The 23,589-nt window shown below is 50.1% G+C and overlaps 1 protein-coding gene across 2 annotated transcripts in view; it reads left to right on the top strand.

The window, feature by feature from the left end:
• Positions 1-374: 374 nt before the first annotated feature.
• Slco2b1 (solute carrier organic anion transporter family member 2B1) overlaps positions 375-23,589 on the top strand; it is a 41,373-nt gene continuing 18,158 nt past the window's right edge. The window contains exons 1-8 of one of the 2 annotated variants that reach the window (XM_075952411.1): positions 393-683; positions 4,855-4,968; positions 12,748-12,896; positions 14,049-14,186; positions 15,573-15,729; positions 18,961-19,194; positions 19,538-19,636; positions 22,237-22,427. In XM_075952411.1, coding sequence (XP_075808526.1) covers positions 12,762-12,896; positions 14,049-14,186; positions 15,573-15,729; positions 18,961-19,194; positions 19,538-19,636; positions 22,237-22,427 — 954 coding nt within the window. In that variant the 5' untranslated portion in view covers positions 393-683; positions 4,855-4,968; positions 12,748-12,761. Of the gene's footprint in view, positions 684-4,854; positions 4,969-12,747; positions 12,897-14,048; positions 14,187-15,572; positions 15,730-18,960; positions 19,195-19,537; positions 19,637-22,236; positions 22,428-23,589 lie in introns of both variants that reach the window. The other variant, XM_075952410.1, reaches the window with a different exon arrangement.

The raw sequence follows: 23,589 nt of genomic DNA, 5'->3' as shown, positions 1-23,589 counted from the left end.
GAAGGGGCAGCTGCTAGTGAGGGATGGGAGGGGACAGGTGACAGGAGTGTAGTAAAGGAGGACCAAGGCTCAGAGGGAAAGCAAGGGCTTGCTTCAGAGCTCACAGAGAGCCAGGGAGACAGCAGCCCCACAGGCTGCAGCAAAGAGACTGAATGTTCTAGAATATTTGTCTCCTGAATGGCCCTGAACTTAAGAACCATCCATGGCTTCTCACTCTTGCTTCTGCCCTTAACCAAGGAAACTATCCAAAGAGCAAGAGCTAGGAAGTAACCCAGAAAAGCCTCAGGGCGGAGGCAGCTTCCCGCCCGCACAGGGGCTGGACGTAAACAAACCCGCCTCCTTTTACAACTCTGGCCCTGGGCTGTCCCGGCTGGGGATCAGACGAATTCACGGAGCTGGAGAAGACACTACAAGGGTCGTGGCTAGGAACCAGACAAAAGAGCAAGTGCCTGGAGCCCTCAAGAAGGGCTCTCATTGAGCAGGGTCCCTACCACCTCTGCCTTGAGGGCAGTGGCTGTTCAGGAGGCCAAAGAAAATAGCCTAGTGAGAGACAGTCCTGTGTTGATGCTCTCAGAAGCTGTCTCCAGGGGACCGCTAACAGGCTCATTTCCTCTATGCTGAGCTCCAGGTTGAAGGAGAGGCCACAGCTCTCTGCATTCCCCCAGCCATGGGGCCCAGAATAGGTAAGTGCAGGTAAAGGAAGGGAGTGAGTTGGGAAGGAGCCTGGGAGCCTCATCAACCACATCAAAGGGTGAGATACAGCACCTCAGTGCTGTACTGGGGAGACAGGCTCAGTTCTGCACAGAGTCACCCGCAGGGTCTGTGGAACACAGGGAGGGTCTAAGAGTGAACAAGAGGGGCAGGAAGAGAAGCTGGAGGCAGGGAGCCCAGCCAAACCACCTTGGTGATCCTGAGACCTGAGTCCTGCCCAGCCACCAACATCTGATCCCCCAGGAAGACAGAGATGAATGGACAAGGTAGGGAACCACCGAGAAGGAGCTGAGAGAGGCCGTGAGGACCAACAGGTGTCAGCAGAACTCAGGCGTTGACAGAGATTGGCCCTAAAGGAAGGTGACCGGGAAGACCCAGAGGGACAGAAAGGAGACAGAGAGTGTGAGTCAGAAGAGCAGAAAGCCGTCCGTCCACAGGGACAGATGACCAAGGGGACTGACGGACTTTAGGCATAATCCCAGGAGCCTCACAGAGTACAGGAGACTCAGAGAGAGGCCTACGTACACTCACCTGTGGGTAGATGGCAGTGGGCTAAGAGGAGGCTGGAGGCAAACATCCAGAATCTTCCACAAACCAGGCTTGGAATGGCATAAGGAAAGCACCAAGCGGCCAGAGCAGAGAGACAGACCACCTGTGACAGTGGTCGAACGAAGGATCTTTACAACAAGGTGGCTGGGCTGGATGCCCTGCAATAACCCCTTGGGCTCCCTGCTGCTGCCTGTCCGCTGCACCGTTGAACTCACACCCATTCGGGCAACACAAGGAAGGCTTCAGGCCAAACAGGCTCTGCAGTGTGACAGACACAGCTTGGGGACCCTTGCACACCAGGAAAGGTGGGGATGGATGCTTCCTCTCAGGAAGCCTCATGGGAGAGAGGAAGAGGAGGTCAGGTTTGAGGAGGTGGGGCCAGTTTTGGTTTTGGTGACACAGGATTTTGGTTGTAGCTCATCTGGCCTCTGCCTGCAGTGTGCAAGGATCACAGGTGGGTGCCACCGATCCTGACATAGTGGGATGGTTTCAATGAGTTTATGGGCCATTGACAAAAAAATCCCATTCCCATTCTCAGTATGAATAGGGGGATTGGAGGCATGGGAAAAACTAGCACCCTCAATTCTACGCCTGCCTCTCCTCCCCATAAAGGCTAGGCTGTGGTCCTCTAACTGGTCCCTGACACAAATATAACAGGAAGTTGCCCCAAGTCCTCCCACTGAGTCAACAGAAGTCCTCTCCAACTGTGCTTCCTCAGTGTCCACCTGGGCTATGGCCAGGCTTAATATAGTGGGCAGAGGGATGAAGGGAGGCAGATGACGGTCTTCAAAGCCTCCAGGGCCAGCTGTTCCCATAGGGACAGACATATGTATCTCCCACAGAGATAACATGCCAACTTACATGTACCCTTAGGCAGCAGGCAGAGTTCTCCTGTCTGTGTAGCGAGGAAACTAATATCCCCACACTTTCCATGGTGAGATCCAGGGAAGCCACTCTCTGGCATCAGCCCCCTTGCTCAGAGAGTCCCTACCCACACACAGCATTTCCTTGGGAAATTTGACACTCCCTGCACCTCCAAATGAAGCGTACCCTGGGTCCTCTCTCCAAGCTAGAGGAAGCCTCTGTTGTCCCCGCTGAACAACGGACACACACACACCCAGTTCATCTTTCCTCACTCTAGGTGTGTGTGTTGCTTGCTCTCTCTGGCCCTCCGTGTGCAAATGAGGTCTTCCCAGGGCAGATATGGGAGTTGAGGGAAAGAACCATGAGCCACATGTTCAAATCCAGCTCTGTCCATGGACGGTGTGAGACCTCAAAGAAATCTCCCTTCTGTTTTAATGGATGAGGAAGTAGACACTCAGAGAGGGCAAGTGACTGTCCCAAGATCACCCAGCAGCTAACCAGCAGAGCAGAGGTCAGAACACTGATCTTTCTAATATTAAGGCTCTCTCCTCTATCACTTGCCTGGGGCTTTCTCTGTCTTCTTTACTCCATACTGGTGAACTCCAGTCTGTGTATTCTACTCCACTGGCTCCTCACAAAGCAAATTATTTTCCAGGTGCCACTGGCTAGGGAGCAAATGTGTGTTACTTCTCCCATGACTGGTCTAGAGAATACCAGGTGGTGAGCTGACTTGGCCTTAACATAGGGTGCCATGTAGCCAGTCAGTGCCCAGTCTGCCTGTTCCTTTCAGGGACTGTTTCTGTGTTCATAGTAGGTAGCAGGGATAGTCCCTGGGTCCCTGGTGTGTGTGGAAGCTTGGTCTATGGAGGGGGCAGCCGAGGAGAGGCTGACTGGGCCTTAACATCAGTGTGGGTGATTGAAGCATGGGGGAGCCATGAGAATGGTGTTGCACCCCCATGGGTTGTAGCCAAGGCCTAGCAATTGCTCTGGGGTGTTAGGAACGGAACCCACCCGAGGGGGTGGGAAGACTGGGGCGTGAAGCTTGATTCCATCCATCCCTGAGGCCTTGGACCGAACCTGGACTGGACAGAGCTGGGACGACAGGTCCCAGCTCTGCGATGTCCATCTATGGAGTCAGAAACAGGAACTGCAAGAATAAAAACGCCAACACTTTCAATGCCCGTGGTATAGGCTTCTCATTCTAGCTACCCAGAGGCGGAGTCAGGAAGGTTGGAAGTTCAAGGTCAGCCTATTGAACTCTATCAGTGGTAGAGCGTGTTCCTAGTGAACACAAGACCCTAAGTTCAATACCCAGGATCACAGAAAAGATGAAGAAAGAAAAGAACACCAGAGAAAGAGAGAGAGAGATCAACCTGAAATGTCGCCTCATAGAAGAGGATATAAATCTAATTGTTTTTCTAATGTCAACTGTTTTATTTTTCTTTTTGTGGTGGATAAGTGCATTAAAAAAGTAACTGGTAGTGAAAGTGTAGAACCCTGAACGAAGCTATGACTTCCTTCAAACCATGTAGAAGTTCACTGAGCTCTACAGTTTGGGACTGGGCAAGTATCTGAGTGACCGTTTTAATCTAACTGATGCTTTTATTTGTAATCCCGTTACAAAAAAAAAAGGTCAAAAAGAATACTGAAAAGAAGAAGAAAAGAAGTGAGAGTTTGAAATAGGCACAAACAGTCGGTCAGCAGCTGGGAAGAGTAATCCACTCTCAGAGTGGGTGGAGCGTGGGATTCGGGGCAAAGGGAGTACTAGCAAGGCCTGAAGAGCCCGTTCTAGAAGGGAAAATGGACTCGGCATGTTTGTGAGCTCAGTGAGCCACCAGATTAAGGAAAGAGGACACTGGGAGGTATCTCAGAAAATTAAGCCGAAGCCGACAAGGGCTCTGACACAAGGACTCATACGAGAATTGTCATAGACACTAGCTTCGAGGCCCCTGGAGTGAGAGAGGAGGTGAGGAGACAAGTGGCCTTGCTTCAGCTATCTGTGACCTGGGAATGCTCACCACAGCCCTACGTGTGTCTCGGTTTTGTGAGTCCAAGTCAGACTTCTGCCCAGTTTACAAATGAGGAAAGCAAGGCTGGGAGGAGCCAGCGACCTGCCTCAGGTCACACATGGGGTCAGAGGTAGAGCCAGTGACACCCATGAGCCCTCTGGAGTCTCAGGTCTCAGGGGCTTCCCTTTGTCTTCTTCAGAAACATGCCGAAGGCTCCCAAGGCTCTGCCTGGTGCTGTGTAGCAGCTGAGCCTGTCCCAGGCGCTCAGACTCAGCTGTGATGCAAGAATGATTGAGTGGATCACTTGGGAGGTCAGCTCAAGCGCTAAGAGAGGCTGATGGGCTCCGTGTGAAGGGAGAGGAAGCATGGCCCAGGGCCAATGGTTTCTTGTTTAGATCTAAGGACACTGCCCTGCTTCCCCGTGCATTCAGAACCCCCCTCCCCAAGCTCTCTAGTGTCTAAAGGTCATCATGGGTTTAGATGGGCTAGTCAGGGCCCAGAACTGGGAACAGAAAGTCCCAGCACAGGGTCCCTGACCCAACTCGGAAACCACCAGAATGCTTGCCCCTCCTCCCCACCCTACCCCAGTCCTGACAAGATCCTTTCCATGCTGACAGGCCACCCAAGGGTCCTTCCAGAAGGAATTTCCCAAAAATGACAACCAAACCCAATTACTGTCTGGAGACTCCCTGTTTTCTGTCTTTGACTTTCTCCTTCACAGTGCTGGGCTGTGCCACACTGGAACTGGAGGCTTCAGGCCCCACAGTCACCCTGTGTCACCGTGGCTACCCCCACCTCTAGCCCAGGCTCCAGTCTTGTCAGCTGTCTCATTCGGGTAAGCTCAACTCAGCAAGCTTGCTCTTCAGCTAGGTTGGGGTTGAGAGATGAGATGCGATAGGCTTGGGGGGGGGGGAGCCCGTCAGTCAAGGGTATGGCATATATAAAGGCCGGGGCCAACATCTGATTAATTCAGGGAACGGCAAGAGTCTATTAGGGCTAGAGGATCACATTCTATAGGAATGGGTAGATGAAGCCTGAGGCTCTTGAGGGCCTTGAACTTGGGACCAGGACGACTCAACCACCACCCACCACGTAGATGCCACCCTTCCCAGGCTCAGACACTGTGCCCTCAGTCCTGGGAGCTAGACACATACCACAGCACACTTGACGGTACACTCGTGAAGGTCGGAGAACAATTTGCAAGAGTCTGTTTTCTCCTCCCAACATGTGGATTCTGGGGGTGGAAAGGCAAGCGCCTCTCCCAAATCTTTACTCTCACTTCTAGAATCAGCAGAGTTCCCCCTCTGTGCCTGCCACGGTGAATCTGATAAGTTCTGGGCTCCTTTGGCCTGTTTCTCCACCTCCAAAGTGGTTTACCTAACCCAGGAACCATGTCCAGGTAGCTCCCAAGCCCAGTGTGGCTGAAGAGGGAAGACAGCGAAGCCACAGGCAGGGGGAAAGGGGCCCAGAAAATGGTACACGGCCACCCCCACCAAGGCTTCTCTAGCAGGCACAGAACCATGGACCTCCGAGTCTTCACAGAGGCTCTGCATGACAGATCAGCTGATCTTTCAGGAAAATAACAAAAATCTGCAGTTTGAGGAGAAATTTTCTGATTTTTTTTTTTTAAATGCTGGCAATGAATTTAAAAACATTCAACAAGCCAGCAGTTTGCTAGCTTCAAAACAAGTCCCCTGGGCCTAAAGGAGCCTCCAGGCAGGGCAAGTCCAGAGGATGCCATCCGCCTCAAGGGACAAGGCTGAGAGGAGGCCTTGGGCCAGGGATTCTCAGCCAAAACCCCTGCTTTATTGTCTGTGTGTTGTGTAGGTCCCTTTGATGACCTGGCATTGTGTATGTGTGGGTGGCAAAGTGTGTGTAGAGAGGATAAGGGATGGGTGTGGTGTTTCTTCTTGCACACCAAAGTTAAAGGGGGGGGCACAAATAAACCCTGGAATATGGCTGAAGAGTGCAGGAATTTGAGGCAGAGGCAGTGTGGAGACTGGATGGTGGGGAGGGACAAGGAGCTGGGGGTGGGTGAGGACACTTCCATTCCAGTGGTGCATCTTCCCGGGTCAGGAGGGAGGGAGTAAGCAGAGCTTTCCAGAAAAACAAGCTGTTCTAGGGCCTGGAGGCCAGACTTGCAAACAAACTGTTGAGTTTGGGGCCAAGTCTGTCAAACCTGGCTTCAGTGAGTCATTTTGAAGTTGACCAAGCACCTTATCCCAAGCAGTCACCCAGGGGGCGGGCTGGAAACGAGGCTCATTGTTCTTATCTTATTGACTGCCAACCACTAAGTACCCAGATCCCCATGGTCCTAGAACATGCTATAGAGAGTATCATGCCTTGGCGCTCTCAGATTTTGCCTTGGCATTTCTTGGCAACTGGTGCTGTAGTTCTCCAGAAGGTTCCAACCCAAGCCTGGTTGTCGATCCCTGGACTGGGTTCTCTCGACTTTCTCCCAACTTTTCCTTTCTTAGCCTTTTCAGGCCACAGAAAGAATATCTTGACTGACCAGTGAACTGACCAACAAGCTGCAGAATGGACTGTTAGGGTGACAGATGGCAATACAGCTACCTTTGACAACTCACAGACGGGAGGCTGGGCCAGAATAAGAAGTGACCACCCAGGGACTGTCATTGTATTTGTTCCAAGGCCATCAGGGCAGAGTTGATGGCTGACATCAGGAGCCCAGGAGTCAGACAGATCTGGGCTCACATCCAAATCACCATTCACCGGTTCTAGGATGCTAGATGCTGCTGCTTCTCCAAGCCTGTTTGCTCCCAGGCGTCCCAACCCCTGGTAGCATGCTTTGAGAGTATGAGGATACACACATGCCCAACATAGTCTTGCATCTGGTGATGGTCATTCTGCGGTAGCCCCTGTTCCCCTGAGATCAAGATGGCACACACTAGCTAGGTATGGTGATACATGTCTTTAATCCCAGCACTCAGGAAGCAGGGGCAGTAAATCTCTAGGAGCTTGTGACTAGTCTGGTCTACATAGTGAGGCCAGACAGGTCTATACAGTGACAGACTGTCACAAAATAAAGAAGAGAGAGAGGGAGAGAGAGAGAGAAAGGGAAAGGGGGAGGGAAGAAAGAGAGAGGAAGGAAGGGAGGGAGAGAGAGAGGGAGGGAGGGAGGGAGGGAGGGAGAGAGATGCAAGCATCCAGAGAGCACTGTCCCTAGTGAAGCCTTACCACTGCCCACAGCAGTGAGCTTCAGCCCAGCTCTCTGGTTCTATATGTGCTTCATGGAAGCAGGGATCAGTAAAAAGCCGGTGGTGCTTTGTGGCAAGACAGACAGCTGATAGCAGGATGGATCCCCTGACAAGGAAGAGAGCCATTTATTGAGTACAGATCACACACCATAGATCGTGTCAACCCCAAACGTGACCAATGTGACCTCCCAATGAGGTAAAGCTTATTGCAAGCTGCAGCTAAGCCGTGCAGCGCTGCTCTGTACTTGGTCTATGTCCCAGCTGGGCTGAAAACCTAGAACATATTTATTTGAAACCTTTTAGTGCAGTGGGGGAAGGGTGGTCAGAGACCTGGGAAGGCTGAGATAAGAGTCATAACGTGGCAGTTTAGGATTGGTGGAAACTAAAGAAAGTTGTGGACTTGGGGCCAGAGGGGTCAAAGACTCTGAAGAAGCTAGATGTGACAGACCATGCATGCAGGTAATTCCAGCACTCCACGGGCTGAAGCAGGAGGCTTATGAATTTGAGGTTGTCTTGGGCTACATAGTGAGACCCTGTTGATAGATAGAAAAGAAAAGGAAAGGGAAGGGAAGGAGAGGGGAGGAGAAGAGAGGGGAAGGAGAGAGAAAATAGAAGGAAACAAGAGGGAAGGAAGGAAGAGAGGGAGAAGGGGAGGAGGGAAGAAGAAAGGGGGGACTGGGATGGGGGATAATATGGAGGGATGTTGATAGCTCTCCTTGAAGAATGGATCAGATTAACAGAATCCCATACTGAACAGTTTAACCATTTGCATGAATGGAAAAACTAGGAAAATAAAAAGCTGCCTATGAAGATCACAGATCAGTGCTGTCTCATCAGGGACAGGCAGAGTCTAGAGGTTCTAGTGTGAGGTTTGATGTGCAAGGAGACAGATAGGAGGGGCTGCTGTCCCTGCCCTGCATGTAGCTTACACTCCAAACCTAGGGCCGTTGAGTGTACTCGGTGAGAAGAGTGTGGTTATCTGGATTTTGTGGTTAATTAGATGAAAGAGGGAGAGAGTCAATCTAGAGGTGGACAATGGGTCTGCTAGAACGAAGAAGAGAACTTGGGAGAGGAGGCAGCTCCAGCTGAGGTGTATTGTCTAGAGCATTTTGGAAGATTTATCTGCAATTAGTGGAAAATGGCTGCTAGTGAGAGTCCATCAGAAGGTCAGTCTTGATAGAGGCCTGCCTCGTGGACCTGAGGCAGTAGAGGGGAGATTTTTCTTTCCTTCCCAGATCCTGGCTTTGTGCCTGAGGTTCTCCGACAAAAGATGAGGAAGATAAGAAGCACACAGAATTATTTAGTCTAAAGTTCATAAGATATGGGAGTCTTCTGTAGAAGACGTGAAGAAATGGATAAGTGTGTGTTTATGCTAGGTCTGATGAAATTCCTGGTTGTAGAGGCACAACTGGACAAATGGGGTATGGCCTGTGGTAATAAACTTCAGGGGGTGTCGCCAAGCCTGTTTTGAAATGTTTCAAATGGGAGGGGAGGGGAGAAGGTCAGCTAGTACTTGCCAAGGTCGCTGACCTGCAGCAAGGGAGAATGGGGAGGGACAGCTGACTTCTGCTGTTTTCTGCATTGTCCACATGCCATATTTGGGAGCAGCATGTCTTGGGTCCTGTCTGTAGATGCTGTCATCCAAAGCTAGAAGCAGAGGAAAACTGGAACGCAGAAAGATCAAGAAACATGTTCTGGGTCACCTTGGAGGCTTGCTGGGTTGGGAGTCCAACTCAAGCTCGAGAAAGCCTGTACTCAGTTCTGTTTTCCTTGGGGAAAGTACAATGCATTGGGCCTGGGTCTTCCTGGGAAAGAATGAGCAGAGAGGGAAGGAGAAGGCTAGACCCCAAAGTATTGCCCCTTGCCATGTGGCTGCAGCTAGACTGAGGGCCGCCATCTCCTGATCCTGAGGAGCAGCCTTGCACCAGAGGCTTGCACTGACCAGCTCCCGGGAAGCAGGCGTTCTGACTGGCAAATGTTCTGGTAGATGACCGCTCTCAGAGCTGAAAGCATATTGCTGACTTCCTCCCCAACCCAGAGAGGAGAGCTTTGGACTTTGGGCACCAGAACTGTCATTTCACTAACGGATAAAACAAACCAGGGAGACCTTGAGCTTTGGCTTTGGCGGGAGGAGGCTGACGTGGAAGCTTCTGGAAGCTTGCTTATTTACCCAAGGCAGGGGTACAGCACTCTAAGGAAGGAGCAAATGACAGGGCAGAGAGAAGCGGGATGTGACTGGCATATAAGGAGGATCGTCCCCAGTGTCTCAGGAGCCCAGGCTGGGAGTCTAGGTCTGGTCTTGGACCGGAGGATGCATGCTCCCCCTCATCTATTCCTTGCATTTCTTTCTGAGCTGGGGCATCATGTTAACGATGTCAGGCCTTCCAGCCTCAGCTCGGGCCTGCTGTCTGGCTGACCAGGCTTTGAGGAGTGCTGGCACTGCAGCCAAGGTGACCTGGCTAGGTTAGAGTGGACCGAGACAGAGAAGGGCACAGGGCTTCCTCCCCCTGTTCAGACCTGTTCAAGAAGCATGGCAGATGGATGGGTTCATCATCTGGACTGAGCTGCTGGAAGTCCTCGGAAGAAACATACAGTTCATAGGACATGGAGCTCTGAAGAGCATTCACGTGCTGTGGATACACGTAAAGCCCTAGATGGCAGCGTGTGACAGGCCTCTGCTGCTGGCAGGAGCTGAGGATCAGTCCCCTCTGTGACTCTGTGGACATCTGCAGGCCTGTACCCACTCTTCTTTAGGTGACCTCTACAGTCTCCTCCTCTTTCCCTTCCTCAATGGTACCCCACCACCTCCCCCTGCTAAGTGTTGCTTTCCTTTGTTTCCTCTGGATGTTTGTGCCCCAAAGGAACTGCTCCCTTCCGTTTCCTCAAATTCTTCCAGTACCGTCTAGGCATTTCTCCGGAGAGTTATAAAAAGGGCAACTATGAACATAAAAAGATGCCTGCGTCATCACCAAACCATACGCATCCCATCACATCTGCCTGGGTGGCCATCACTGAAAAGACAGACCAGGACGAAGCGAGGCTGGAGCGTGGCTAGTGGGCTTGTAGAGTGGAACGTGACCCCATGCCTCTTGAACAGATCTGAAGGTGGGGAGAGGGGGAATACAGTGCTTTTCTCCATTTGGGCCAACTCAAACCTAGCCAAGTTACCCCGCAGCAGCACCAGCATGTGCTGGGACCAGGACTGGGACTGGAAGGGCTGTAGCAAACAATTCAGTGGCTTCTTCCTCAAATAGTCAAACATAGAACTGTCACAGGACCCAGCAATTTCACCCACAGACATATACCCAAGGAGACTGAAGATGCATGCCACATAAAACACTGGAATGACAGTTCATAATACTCCAAGTCACCCAAGTTTATTAGTTGATGAGTATATGAACAAAATGCAGTCTACCTATACAGAGGAGAGCTATTCATCCACAGAAAGAAAGGAAGCACTGACAGATGCTACGGTGTTGAGCACCCTTGGAAATATGGGATTTTAAAAACTAGTTACAGGTAACCACGTATTAGATTCTTTCTTCTATGTGAAATGTCCAGAATAGAAAACCCACAAGCAGGCAGTAGATTAGGGTTTCTGGAACTCTGGTAAGAAGGGATGGGAAGTGACTGCTAGATGATGCTGGGCTTTCTGCTGCAGCAAGGAAGAGTTTGGAGACTGTACGGTGGTGGCTGCTGTACAATTTCATAAACGAACTAAAATCCATGGGTTGCGAGCCATAAGAGTTTTGTGATATGTAAATTGTATATATCGTATCAGTCATTTGCTAGTTGGAGTCACAAATACCAACTTAAGGAAAGGTTGGTTTGAATTCATAGTGTGAGGGTGCAGTGTATGGCTACAGAAGGCTCAGCTACAGGAGAGAGACAGGTCAGGTTACATTGTATCTACAGCCAGGAGACTGATGGATACTAGTCAGCTGTTTCTTCCCTCACTCTGTTGCATTCAGTGGGAGCTAGACAGGTCAGTTACATTGTATCTACAGACAGGAGGCGATGAATGCTGGTCCTCAAGTACTTCTCTCTGTTGTATTCAGTGGGAAGCGAGACAGGTAAGGTTACATTGTGTCTACAGCCAGGAGAAGGATGAATGCTGGTCCACTGGTACTTCCCTCTGTTGTATTCAGTGAGAAACCACAGCCCACAGGATGGGCCGCCTCACTCCAAGTGAATCCTCCTCAGTTAAATCTCTCACAGACATGCCCAAAGATGTATCTCCTAGATGATTATAAATCCCATTAAGTTAACAATCACAATTAACCATGGCATGGGCTGTGTTCTCAGGGCTGGGAAGATAGCTTAGTGGTTAAGGAAGTGCACTGGTCTTGTAGAAGACTTCAGTTCCATTCCAAACACCAACATCAGGAAGCTCACAAATGTTTGGAACTCTAGCTCCAGGGAGTCCCATGTCTCTGACCTCTGTGGACATATGCACACATACCTACACATCCACTTTAAAAACAGTCCACTGGCTCCAAGATACCTTGTGTGAGGAGCACAAAACCTTGGCCTGTGGAGGTTCAGGGTCTCAAGAGCCCTTTTTGAGTTTTCTTCTAGGGATGGAGATGAACTCCATGGAGTAAGAAGTATTCTCCGGTCTCCAGCAGACCATGTGAAATGGAAGGAAACTTTATCCTGGGCAGGGGGAGGGGGTGTGCAGGACATGGAACAATGGAGGAGGCCATCCACAGGAAATGGAGGGGGGTGTGGGGAAGCTCTGGTCTCCAGGTGAAAGGATGCGGGTCTTGTGGGGTTTCCACTGAGATCCAGAAGCAGGAGAGAGTAACAGATGTGTTACCATAGTTACTGTGTGAGAAGGCCATCATGGCAATGAGATCAGGGGGTCCCATACAACTCTGCCTCTGGTCTGTTTGTCCAGGAGAAGGTTCTATAACACACATTCTGAATAGTTGTGTGCTTTGATGTGTAACTTGCAGTCTTGACTGTTTGGCTCTGTGATGGTGTCCTATGACAACAAGGGGTCTCTGTCTTATAAAGGAAAAGCTTTTGTCCCTTGGCTCTGGACCCAACCTTGACCACACCCCTGGCCTAAAGCCTTCTGAAAGACTACACCGCTCATACTTAATGTGAGAGTGGTTGCTCCATAGCTTGCTGTGGGGAAAGGGGTCGGCTTCTCTTTAGGAGATGTGTGCCTGAATGGAGTAAAAGGGAACACATGGGACCCATGGCCTCTCAAGAAAGTTCCTCCCAGGGATCTCAGAATCAGAAAGGCTGTTGAGACCAACGTTCAGACCCTCACAACCGCCAAGGTCATGCTTTCCAGAAACAGTTTGCTCCTGATGTCTACCTGGGTCAAGGGCTATTATGTGGGATTTTATCTCATCAGCTGCTTGGATGTCCCATTGGGCCCACAGGTGAGGGGCCCCATATGCCAGACAGAGACAACAAGACCGCAATGGGCACAGAAGACATGCACGAAAGCAAAGTCAGCATGGAGTCTCAGGATGCACTTCAGGATGCACTTCAGGATGCACAGCCTCCACCACTCTTCCATAGCATCAAGGTGCGCACTGTCAGACAAAGCAGGAAAGGGGCCACCAGGTCCAGCAGTTAGCACCAACTGCCTTTCTTCTCACTTCCCTGCCTGGAGGATGGGTTTTTAGGCTGACTCAGGGAAGCTCTTAGATTGGTTCTGCGCACAATGAAGATGTGCAGGTTCTCCTTGCAGCAGCTGATCCGTGTTAGTCTGTAGATGATGCAGGATGATACCCTTGCTTCTTGTTCCCTTGGAGACGTGCTCTTCAGTCCTAAACTTGTGTGAACACTGGAGTTCTGGCTCCACAAGAACTTAAAGACTCACCGAGTAGGTGTCAGATCCTGTGCAGAGTGCCACATACTTGATCTTTTCTGTTGTTGTTTTAATGACAAGGATGAAAATCTAAACCGTGCCTTTGCTAGGCCAGTGTTCTGCGGCTGAGCCCCACCCTGAAGATCTGAGTTCCTCCGTAATCCTAGGAGGTGGAGCCCTTGCCCATGCCCTTGCCCTAATGAAGAGACAGAGTCTCCAAAGTTTTGAGCAATGCCTTAAGCTCTGGCCTAAATGCTCTTAGATTTTGGTTCTTTGAAGCAAGGTTTTCTTCCTCTAGGAATTCTGCCAGCTTTTTCTGGGCAGGCTGGGTTGTTTGGGGTGAGGTGGGGTGGGAAAGCTTGGTAGTCAGAAGAAGGAGTGTTTCCACAGCAGCCCTGTGAGAAAGGGGTGGGAATGGGGTGGAGATGGAGCTGGGAGATCTAGGAGAACCTTCTGGGGAAGAGGGTGTTGTGTTGAGCAGGGAGGAAGGTCCAGCCCAATGCCCATGGAGATCAGAGGGTCGGAAGGGCTCTGATGTGTCTATTTTTAGTTAAGGGTGTCTCTGGTAGCTCCCATGTTCCTAAGTCCTACCTTAACTTGTCAGCCTGAATTAGACTCCATGGGTTACTCCAATTGACTCTCTCTCTCTCTCTCTCTCTCTCTCTCTCTCTCTCTCTCTCTCATCTCCCTCCCTCCTTCCCTTTCTTTCTTGCCTCTTCACTTCCCTCCCTCTTTTTTCCTCCTCCCTTATATCTGCCCCTCCTGACTTTGTTTACCCAACTTCACACGCCCTCTGACCCAAACTCTGTCTCTATTTCCCTGACTTCTGATGGTGTCCATCCACCTGCCACATCACTGCTTCCTCAGTTCTTCGTCCTGTGTCACAGTATACTGCAGCTGGCGCAGCTCATGATCTCTGGTTACCTCAAAAGTTCCATCTCCACCGTGGAAAAGCGCTTTGGACTGTCCAGTCAGACCTCAGGGCTGCTAGCTGCCTTCAACGAGGTACTGTTGTCCCCCTCTCAGGAGTGAAGGCTGAGGAAGCCCTCCACTCCCACCTCTGCTAGCCTCCTTTCTTACACCCACAGACATTTCCTCCCCTCATGAAACCCCCAATACTGTCTACTCCCCCAAATTTTCATAGCTCTCCTCTCACAGCATGCTGGCCCAGATTGAAGTCCAGAAAAGCCTCCTCCTGCCCTTGACCCAGCCATCATGTCCTTAGGAGCTCTTTGCTAGGGGACATGAGATATTTGCTAGCTTGCCAGAGTTGGGGAGACACCCACCCTTCATGTGGATCCTTTGTATCATGGGTCCTGTAGCTATTGGCTGTCCCAGGAAGAAATCACAGAAAGCCATTTTGACTGTCCCAGAGAGAGGCTTGAGTTACCTCCAAGACACCCTCTGACTAACCTTGGGGTGACAAAAGGGAGGGGTAGCCCTGCAGGGAAGGTCTGGCCCCAGGATGCCCTGGATCCACAGGCCCCTGCCTGTGGCCCTCAGCCAGGCAGGGAGAGGCTTGGCTGCTCCATGTGAATTCAGTGGAAATGGATTCTGCTGGGCCTCAGCCATCCCTCCCAGATGCTGTCACTCTCTGGGAAGAAAAGTCTGTTCTCCTCAGTCCCAGTCAGTGAAATTCTCTTCCCTGGAGAATAAGCCACATTCCTCTAGCCCCAAGGCCTGGCCCACCAGCTGCACAGCTGTCCCATCCCCCATGGGTCTCAGCATGATGTTACTCTGAGATCTCAAGTGTGGGAAGGGAAAGTCCGTCCATTTGGTAAACGGGAATTGTCCCTTTACCCCACAGTTGGTACTCAACAGCCCCTGTTGATGCGGCTCACTCCCTTTCAGGACCCTGGAGCTCCGCCACCCAACTCCTAGATCCCTGAGATGATGAGGCTAAGAGTTGAAATTCCAAGCCTCAACCTCCTGGTTTCAGATTTATTTTTTTATTTTTCCCCCCTCTCATTCTTGAGGCCCCTGAGGCTCCAAATCTTTTCCCTCAACTGCTTGCTCTCCTCCAAGGTGAACTCAATCAGCCAGCTTTGTCCTCATTTTTCTCCTCTAAAGAGGCAATGAGACCCTTCCCTTTCCTAGGAAGACTCAAAATCTGCGTGTTATCATCAGTTTTGCATTGTGTTTGTTATTGAGATGGGGTCTCACTTCGCAGCCCAGGCTGGCCTTGAACTCCAAACCATCTTACCGCCTCACTTGCTCTCTACTGGGATGGCAGGCATCAGCCATCACGCCTGGCTCAGAAACTCCATCCCACACATACCCAGAGGGTTTGTTTTCAAACTAGCCCGTCCAATGCACAGATGGGGACACCGGAGGTAGCCACAGGAAGGATGGACTTTGCCACGCTTTAATTGTTATTCCGTCCCTTTGCAGGTAGGGAGCGTATCCTTGATCTTGTTCGTGAGTTACTTTGGCAGCCGAGTTCACAGGCCCCGGATGATTGGCTGTGGGGCTATCCTGGTGGCCCTGGCAGGCCTGCTCATGGCACTCCCGCACTTCCTCTCCGAACCATACCGCTATGACAACTCTGGTAAGAGACTGGGCAAGTGATGACGGGGGAACTTCAGTCCTGAGTGTGGGATCCTTCCCCAAGCCTGCATCCATCACTGTAGTGTGCCTGATCGCCCTCCCTACCCCGTCCCCAGTCTTTCTGATCCCAGTTCATTTAGGAAGGGTAGCCACAGGGCAGAGGTGAAATGTTCTAGTCTCCTTTGAGCAAGGACCTGATTGTGCATCTCTATGGGGTTTTGAGGTAAGAGAAAACTTTTAATAGAGCCTGCTTTAGGGTCTGCTGTGCAGAAACCCCTTAGGAAAAGTCTGTAGAATTAAAATAACAGTATCATATGATGTTTCTTGGATGTCACATATGATTTGAAGCATTTCCTTTGTATTTGTCCATTTAATTTTCACAAGCATCCAAGACAGAGGAGCCAGGCTTGGTGGAACACCCTAGCACTTGGGAGGTAGAAACAGGAAGATTGGGAGTCCTGGGCTCTTTGGCTATATATTGAGCCAAGGGCTAGCCTGAGTCTCATTTTTGTTGTTGTTGTTGTTCTGTTTGGTTGGCTGGGTTTTTGTTTGTTTGGTTGGTTGGTTTTTTTATTTTGTTTTGTTTTGGTTTTTGTTTTTTCTAGACAGGGTTTCTCTGTGTGTAGGTAGCCCTGGCTGTCCTAGAACTTGCACTGGCTGACCTCAGACTCACAGAGATCCACCTGCCTCTGTCTCCAGAGTGCTGAGATTAAAGGCATCATCTGACCAAGATCCTGTCTCAAAAAGAAGAAAAAAAAATCAATGTTTGTTTTGTTAGGGTTTCTATTGCTATGAAGAGACACCATGACCACAGCAACTCTTCTAAAGGAAAGCCTGTAACTGAGTGGCTTAGTTTCAGAGGTTCAGTCCATTATCATCATGGCTGGACACGAAGGTACGCAGGCAGACATGGTGCTGAAGAAGGAGCTGAGAGTTACGACATCTTGACCCACAGGCAACAAGAAGTGGTCTGAGTCCCTGGGCATAACTTGAGCATATAAGAGACCTCAAAGTCTGCCCCCACAGTGACACACTTTCTCACTCTAACAAAGCCATACCTCCTAATAGTGCCTTTGCCAATGAGTTTATGGCGGCCAATTGCATTCAGAATACAACAATGCTTGAATGTGTGGATGAATATAGTAAAATTAATTAGTTAATTAAATGATAACAGGATTTTGTTGAGAGTCTAATTGGAAAAAAGATGTCTCTCAGAGCAACCAGCCTGAGTACTCATTTTCCTCTCCTCTTCCATCTATCCATCTATCCACTCATCCATCCATCTCTAATTTATCCATCTAATAGTTCACATAACAAGCCTATCCTACTGCCCTCTGTACTCAACCCTTCAGGGCTCCCAGACTAGGAGAGGAGAACAACAGACAGAAAACCCAGCATGCCAGTTTCACCTAGAACGTGTTAGGACCTGGAGGTGGGACCACGAAGCAGACATATCCTGGAAATTATGGGGGTGGAATGGGCAGTTCTGCATAGCACCTGGCTGCTTAGGAGGCAGGGAGAGTGAGCCCTTGGGGCCCTGGGTAGGGGAAGAACACTGGTGGCTGGAGGGAACTACCAAGGGCAAGAGGAAGCAGCATAGGAGGAAAGGTGAACATTACGGGGTGTGGGGTTTGGCACAAACAGGGTCCCCCAAAATGAAAAAGTGCAGAAAACCATGAAGAAAGCAGAGAACCAAGCTTGGTGGCTCATTCCTGTCATCCTAGCCTTCAGAAGCCAGAGGCAGGTGGATTGCCACAAGTTTGAGGTCACCCTGGGGCACAGAGTGAGTTCCAGGCTGCTCGGGCTACATTGTGACCTCTTGTCTCATATTTTTAAAAATTGCTGAGTGGGTTTCTAGAGCAGAGAGGACAGTTGTCGACAGGGCATCTCAGGATGCTGAAAAAGTAAGACTTCCTCATGTTTCTTTGCCCAGAACTTCTACTTTAGCAGATAGTTTTCTGTGCAAGGTCACACTGTGTTCTCCCTGCCAGCTCCGAGCTCTTCTTGTCTGAACCTCAGTGTTCACAAAATCAGCTCACAGGTTTCAATGACTAAGCTCCAAACCTTCTCCCGGCTCTGACATGCACAGCCTTTTGTATGGTTTATCCTCTCTGCAGTAGTCATGTGTTTGTGTAACAGGCCAGGCTGTCTGAAAGACCCTGGAGACACCCAGGGATGCTAATAGCAAATGTGAACCCCAGGTGACTGATGTCTGCAATGCCCTCTGGGAACTAGACAGGGCTACTGCTCACTACCCCACCAGTGTCCCCATGGGGCAGAGGTTTCCACTATTGCCTCGGGGCCTCAAGGCCAAAGAGGGAGATGCAAGGCCAGGCCCACACCTGGGCACCACCCAGAACTATTCTGCTTTTAAACTCCTAATGTTGAGAGAACGTCAGTTCTGGGAGACTCACTTAAGGGATGAGGACTAGAGAGGCAAGGGTCGCACGGTGGGAGAGCCACTAATGACTTTGGCTACATGGTTCTTCCCAGTACCGGGTGTGACTCTCCGGGTTAGCTTGACACCCTGACCCTGCTGTCACAGAAGGAGGGCCACTTCAGCACAGTGGGGACCATAATAGAATGAGGGTCTCCTCAAGTTTGCTCACCAAATATTGGTCAAGGAATAAATGTCTGGTGCTAAATTAAGAAAATGTCCTTTCCTGCACTTTGTGTACATGTCCTGAACTCAAAATGAATGAACTCCCTCCCCAAAGTGAATACCAAGGACATCAGAGCCCACCATGGTCTGGTGGCTTCCTGCTCTTGCCCAGCCCTGCCTGTAGCCCTGGCTTGACCCTACTCCGTGACTTGTTGTTCAGAACATCTCATTCCAACACTGTGTGCTTTTGAGGCCCCGGGTTTGCCCTACTGTGGACTCTCCTAGGAATATCCCTTCCCTTCCCCTTTCTTGAAAATTTCTTTATTTGTCTTTCTCCACCCAGTTCATACTCTACTTTTTTTTAGTAACTCCTGTCCCTCCACCCAAGAGCCACCACTTTCCTGACCCTTCTGAATGTCCCTACTTGGAAAGGTGACCTGTAATAAATTAAGACTAGGAATGGGAAGTCAAACTAAGGAGCCCAGATGATTGACATGTTTCTGCTTCACAGACCTACATTCCCTTAAGTTTTGGGGGATCGAGTGACTTATACCCGAGCACTCAGGACAGCTCCTTACCTCTGATATTGCTCATCTTAGCTATGGTCGTATTCTTATTGTCTTCTCTCAGATTATAAATCGCAGGACACGGAAGCTTCCCTATGCCTACCCACGACTGTGGCTCCAGCCTCTACCCCCTCCAACGACAGTTGTTCCAGCCGCACAGAAGCCAAGCATCTTACTATGGTGGGGATCATGTTCACAGCACAGACCCTGCTCGGCATAGGTGGTGTGCCCATACAGCCCTTTGGCATCTCCTACATTGATGACTTTGCCCACCATAGCAACTCACCTCTCTACCTTGGTAAGGATGGTCTCTTCCCTTAAGCTCTGAGAAGGGGGCCAGGCCCAGGCGGGGGCGAGAGAAGCCAAGCATGATGAGCCAAGAAAATTCTGGTGAAGTCCTAGAGAGCTTCCCAACCATGACCAGGAGTCAGGACTGCTCTTGGAAGACTGAGCAGGCAAAGAGGCACTTGAGGCAGGCAGAGACACCCACTGCGGGTGGTTAGAGACCCTCTGAGTGTAGGCAGGGACCCACTATGGATAGGCAGGGACCCACAGAGGTATGGGGGGACCTACTGGTGATAGTCAGAGAGATGTTGATGGCAGACGGGGCCGCAGGATCCTCACCAAGACTTGTATTGCAGGGATCCTGTTTGCAGTGACCACGATTGGGCCCGGCATGGCCTATGGGCTGGGCAGCCTCATGCTGCGCCTTTATGTGGACATTGACCGGATGCCAGAAGGTGAGCCTGTGGGGTATACATGTACTCTCCAGGGTGCACACATGCACTGTAGCTGACTGCCGGTCTTACAGTAGGCGCAAAACCAGGAACCCATTTGGGAGCCCCAGCAGCAACACTGACCATGGACAAGCCTTTTCCTTTCACTCTCTGAGTCTGTTTCCTCATTCTTGAGATAATCTCTATCCTCCTGTCTCCCAAGACTGTCACCAGAATCTAGTGAAGTGTCAGAGATGATAAACTGTAGAGTGCCATCTTCTGAGGAGCTGTGCCCTCCTCTGTCACCACCCTCCCTCCCCTAGGCACAGGCATACTGTTGACAGGTAATAAAACAGACCCTCTAAGCTTATAGGGAACACCGTCTTAGTGGGGGAAAACTCAGTATGGGCCAAACCATACTGAGAATGGAGAGTGGAGTTCAATGACTCCTGTGTTCTCTTGGGCCTCTCCCAGCTGAGACACAGCCTAGGGCACCTCAAAGCCCCTTTTAGACAATGGACTACCTCAGATTCTGAGAAACTTCCAGAGGCATCATTTGGGAAACTACCCTCAGATCAGCCAGAGGTCAGAATGGGCCAAGGAGTCTGGTTAGAGCTTGGTTTGAAGGTGGCCAGGAAGAGGTGTGTAGGGGTTCCAGGGCCCTGGATCCCTGTGTGTTCCAGGGGATGGGGTTCAGAGGGGTGAGGTGTTCTATTAGAGCAGGTCACTGTGGCTTCTTAGCTGCCTGGTTGTCACTCCAGCATGTGAGTACCAGGTGCCCCTTCTGCCTCCTACAGCTCAGAAGTTCTGTTCCTCACTTGCAAAGCCACCATAACACATACGTGACTGGGGGGGGGGGGAGCATTCTCTAGCTTTTCCGCATGGGTTCCTCCAGTCAGGACAGGTCTGGACTGTTATGCACAACCATCATGAGTAACAATTCTGCCTATATCTCTTCCTTCTAGAACACTGGACCCCAATACCAGACCTGAGCTCTGTTACAAGCCAGCCCCTTGATAGCCTGAGAGAGAGGTTCTAGGATTTGAGGTGACTTAGGCTTCCCAGCCACCTCCACTTGGTAGAGAGAGTGTGTTTCCTGTCACAGTTAATATCGTCTTGACCCACAGGGTGGATGTTGCCTCTGAGCCACCTCCTAGGTCCTTTCTTCATTGAGGATTGGAAGGGTAGGTGGTTCCTGCCTGCTGCAGGCACAGGCTAGCATATGCATGAAGAGGAGTCAGGCTCTCTCTAGTCTGATGCGGGGCCAAGGCAGACAAGAAACAGGGAAAGCATTGAGTGGAGAAGCCACACCTATCCTGGCTCTGGAACTCCATTTGCTAATTGCCAGCTGTGTTCCCTCGTCCCTTCCCAGAGATGGGCTCAGGATCCAGCACCTGGAGAACAGGCTGTGCGAGCTGCTGATTGGTGCTACCTGGGACTTGTATTTTTATACAGTTCCTGTGAGCCTGGGTGTTGTGTAACTTTTCCTGGAGAGAAGTGAGCAAGCGTGTTTTCACCCCAAATAGGGCAATGATGACAGACCAAAGAGACAACTGCATCTTAGGGGAGCCTGGTAAGCCAGTGCGTTTGTTAGAGTTACTTAGAGGAGCGTGGAGGACGCGAGGGCATCCCTGAGAGGCCACTACAGCTTGGGTGACCACACACAGAAGCTGTATCCCTGGAGTCCCCCACACAACTTGCAGATATCCCACCAGAGAAGCTCGTCCTGCTCAGAAATTGCTTCCTGCTTTTATAACCGTAGAGGGGCTCATGGAGCTGGTAATTTTCTCAGCCTCCTGAGTCTTAAAATCCTTCCTTCAGAGAAAACAGAAGATACCCTCTCTTCAGCCTTCTGCTTTATAAGTTTTAAGGGCAGTTATGCATCATGTTCTAAATAAAACAGGCAAGATACCAAAACCATGGGGACGGGGCTTGTTAAAGGAACACATTCGTTAGCCACCTTCCCCCCAAGCCTGTGGTCATTTGAAGCAGATCTTCAATATCACCAAATATGTCTGCTAAACAGTCCCAGTTATTTTAAACGTGCAGATCTGAAAACAAAAGCAATCCCACCCTCATTCGGTTCAGTAACAGCACGTTGTCTAACAATGGAAATTGCAATGGGAATAGAAGCAGGAGAGGAGGAGCAAGTGGCTATAAAACCCACATCCCTCCAAGTGCTTTCCTTGTCTGTCTTTCATGGATTTTGAGACAGGATCTCATATAGACCAGACTGGTTTTAAAGTCAATGCTTAGTCAAGAGTGACCTTGAGATTTTTGATTGTACTGCTTCCACTTCCTGAGTGCCCAGTTTAGATTTTAAATTTTTAATTACGTTTACTTGCTCTCTCTCTATATATATATGTGTGTATGTGTGTGTGTATAATATAATATAATATAATATAATATAATATATATATTAGTTTCTGTAATTTTCCCGACAACTCTATGATGTAGAAACCTCATCTCCTAATGCTGTTGATACCTGTACGCCACAGTGGGAGAAACTGAGGCACTGACGTGTGCGTTATTACTGTACTCCATTGGCTTAAAGGTTGAGGGTCCTCAGAGGTAGTAATGACAACCAGCTGTGATGTTAACACTGTCACGGTTTTCTATTCCAGGAGGTATCAACTTGACCCCCAAAGACCCCCGATGGGTAGGCGCCTGGTGGCTGGGCTTCCTCATCTCTGCTGGATTGGTGGTACTGGCTGCCATCCCCTACTTCTTCTTCCCCAGGGAAATGCCCAAGGAGAAACATGAGCTTCACTTAAGGCGCAAGGTCTTGACTGGTGCAGCCTCCAGTGTCAGCAAGGTAAGCATCCTCCACGTACGGGCCACAGAACACACCATAATGCTTCCTAACAGAGGCTTCATCCTTCCTGAGCAAGCTCCAGTGCCCCCTCCCAACAGGCCTGCCCAGTGACCATCGTGGGTCCCTTCCGTGACCCAGGAGATGTGGGGCCAGAGGTAGGACGAAATGAGCATGCTCAGTGAGCAAGCCATGGACTCCTGCAGGGAAAACACAGGTGTGTGGGGCTCATGCCCTCCTGCATTGGCCACTTAGAAATTCTGGAGATTCTGACCATGCTGGGAGATGCTGAAGGTGGAGGTTGTTGTTGAGATTACGTCTAAGAATTCCTGAGGGAGGAAGGGTTTGAGCTGGATACACAGGCAGGAACAGAGGGGTGAGCTGAGGGATGCTGGGTGCACACAGCCCCAGCAAAGGATTCCACAGCAAACATGAACCTGGCCACTTCAGGCGCATAATAGGATGAAAATACACATAGAGCAGGCTGGGCCAGGCTGGGGGGAGTCACAGCCTTGTCCAAAGTTACACAGCTGAAAGAGAGACCAGGAGCTGTGAACCACAGGGCAGGAGAGGCGATTCTAACCCAAGGACTCCCAATTTTCCAGGAATTCACAAAAATATGAGGCCTCAAAGACAATAAGTTGATGTCAAATGAAAGAAAAAAATGACAAAACACAACTTACTCTGCCCCATGCTGGGGTCTGACTCTCTCAGACCTTACACATGTAGGGAGGGGACTGTACCGCTAAGTTATGCATATCTGGCCAGGGAAGCAAGCTTTAAAAGTTTACGACGTAATTTCAATCTCATTAATATTTTAATACATACAGACTTGACTATATATTCAGAAGCTTTGCGCGTTGTGTTTTCTCTTTCCCGAGCGTGTGAGGTACTTGTTAAAACCGCAAATGTATAAATTAAGGTGCTTGCTAATAAACCATTCTAATTGCAAAAGGACAATTTGTACTAATCCTGCCAGATGTTACTCAGCGAAAGGAATTCTGCTTTCTGTGGTAGCCACAAGCTTTGCTTCTGAGAGTGTCCACTGCCATGTGGGAGGGGTCCTCCCTCTTAGAACAAGAGAGTTTGGCCTAGAAAGGGGACCTGAAAAAGGCCATTTCTTTTTTTGTCATTCTTTTAAAAATTAAACTCCCATTAGAACATG

The sequence above is a fragment of the Microtus pennsylvanicus genome, chromosome 18, assembly GCF_037038515.1.
Source record: "Microtus pennsylvanicus isolate mMicPen1 chromosome 18, mMicPen1.hap1, whole genome shotgun sequence".
Lineage (NCBI taxonomy): Eukaryota > Metazoa > Chordata > Mammalia > Rodentia > Cricetidae > Microtus > Microtus pennsylvanicus.
The sequence above is the reverse complement of the archived record's forward strand: the minus strand, read 5'-3'. Positions and strand labels throughout refer to the sequence as shown.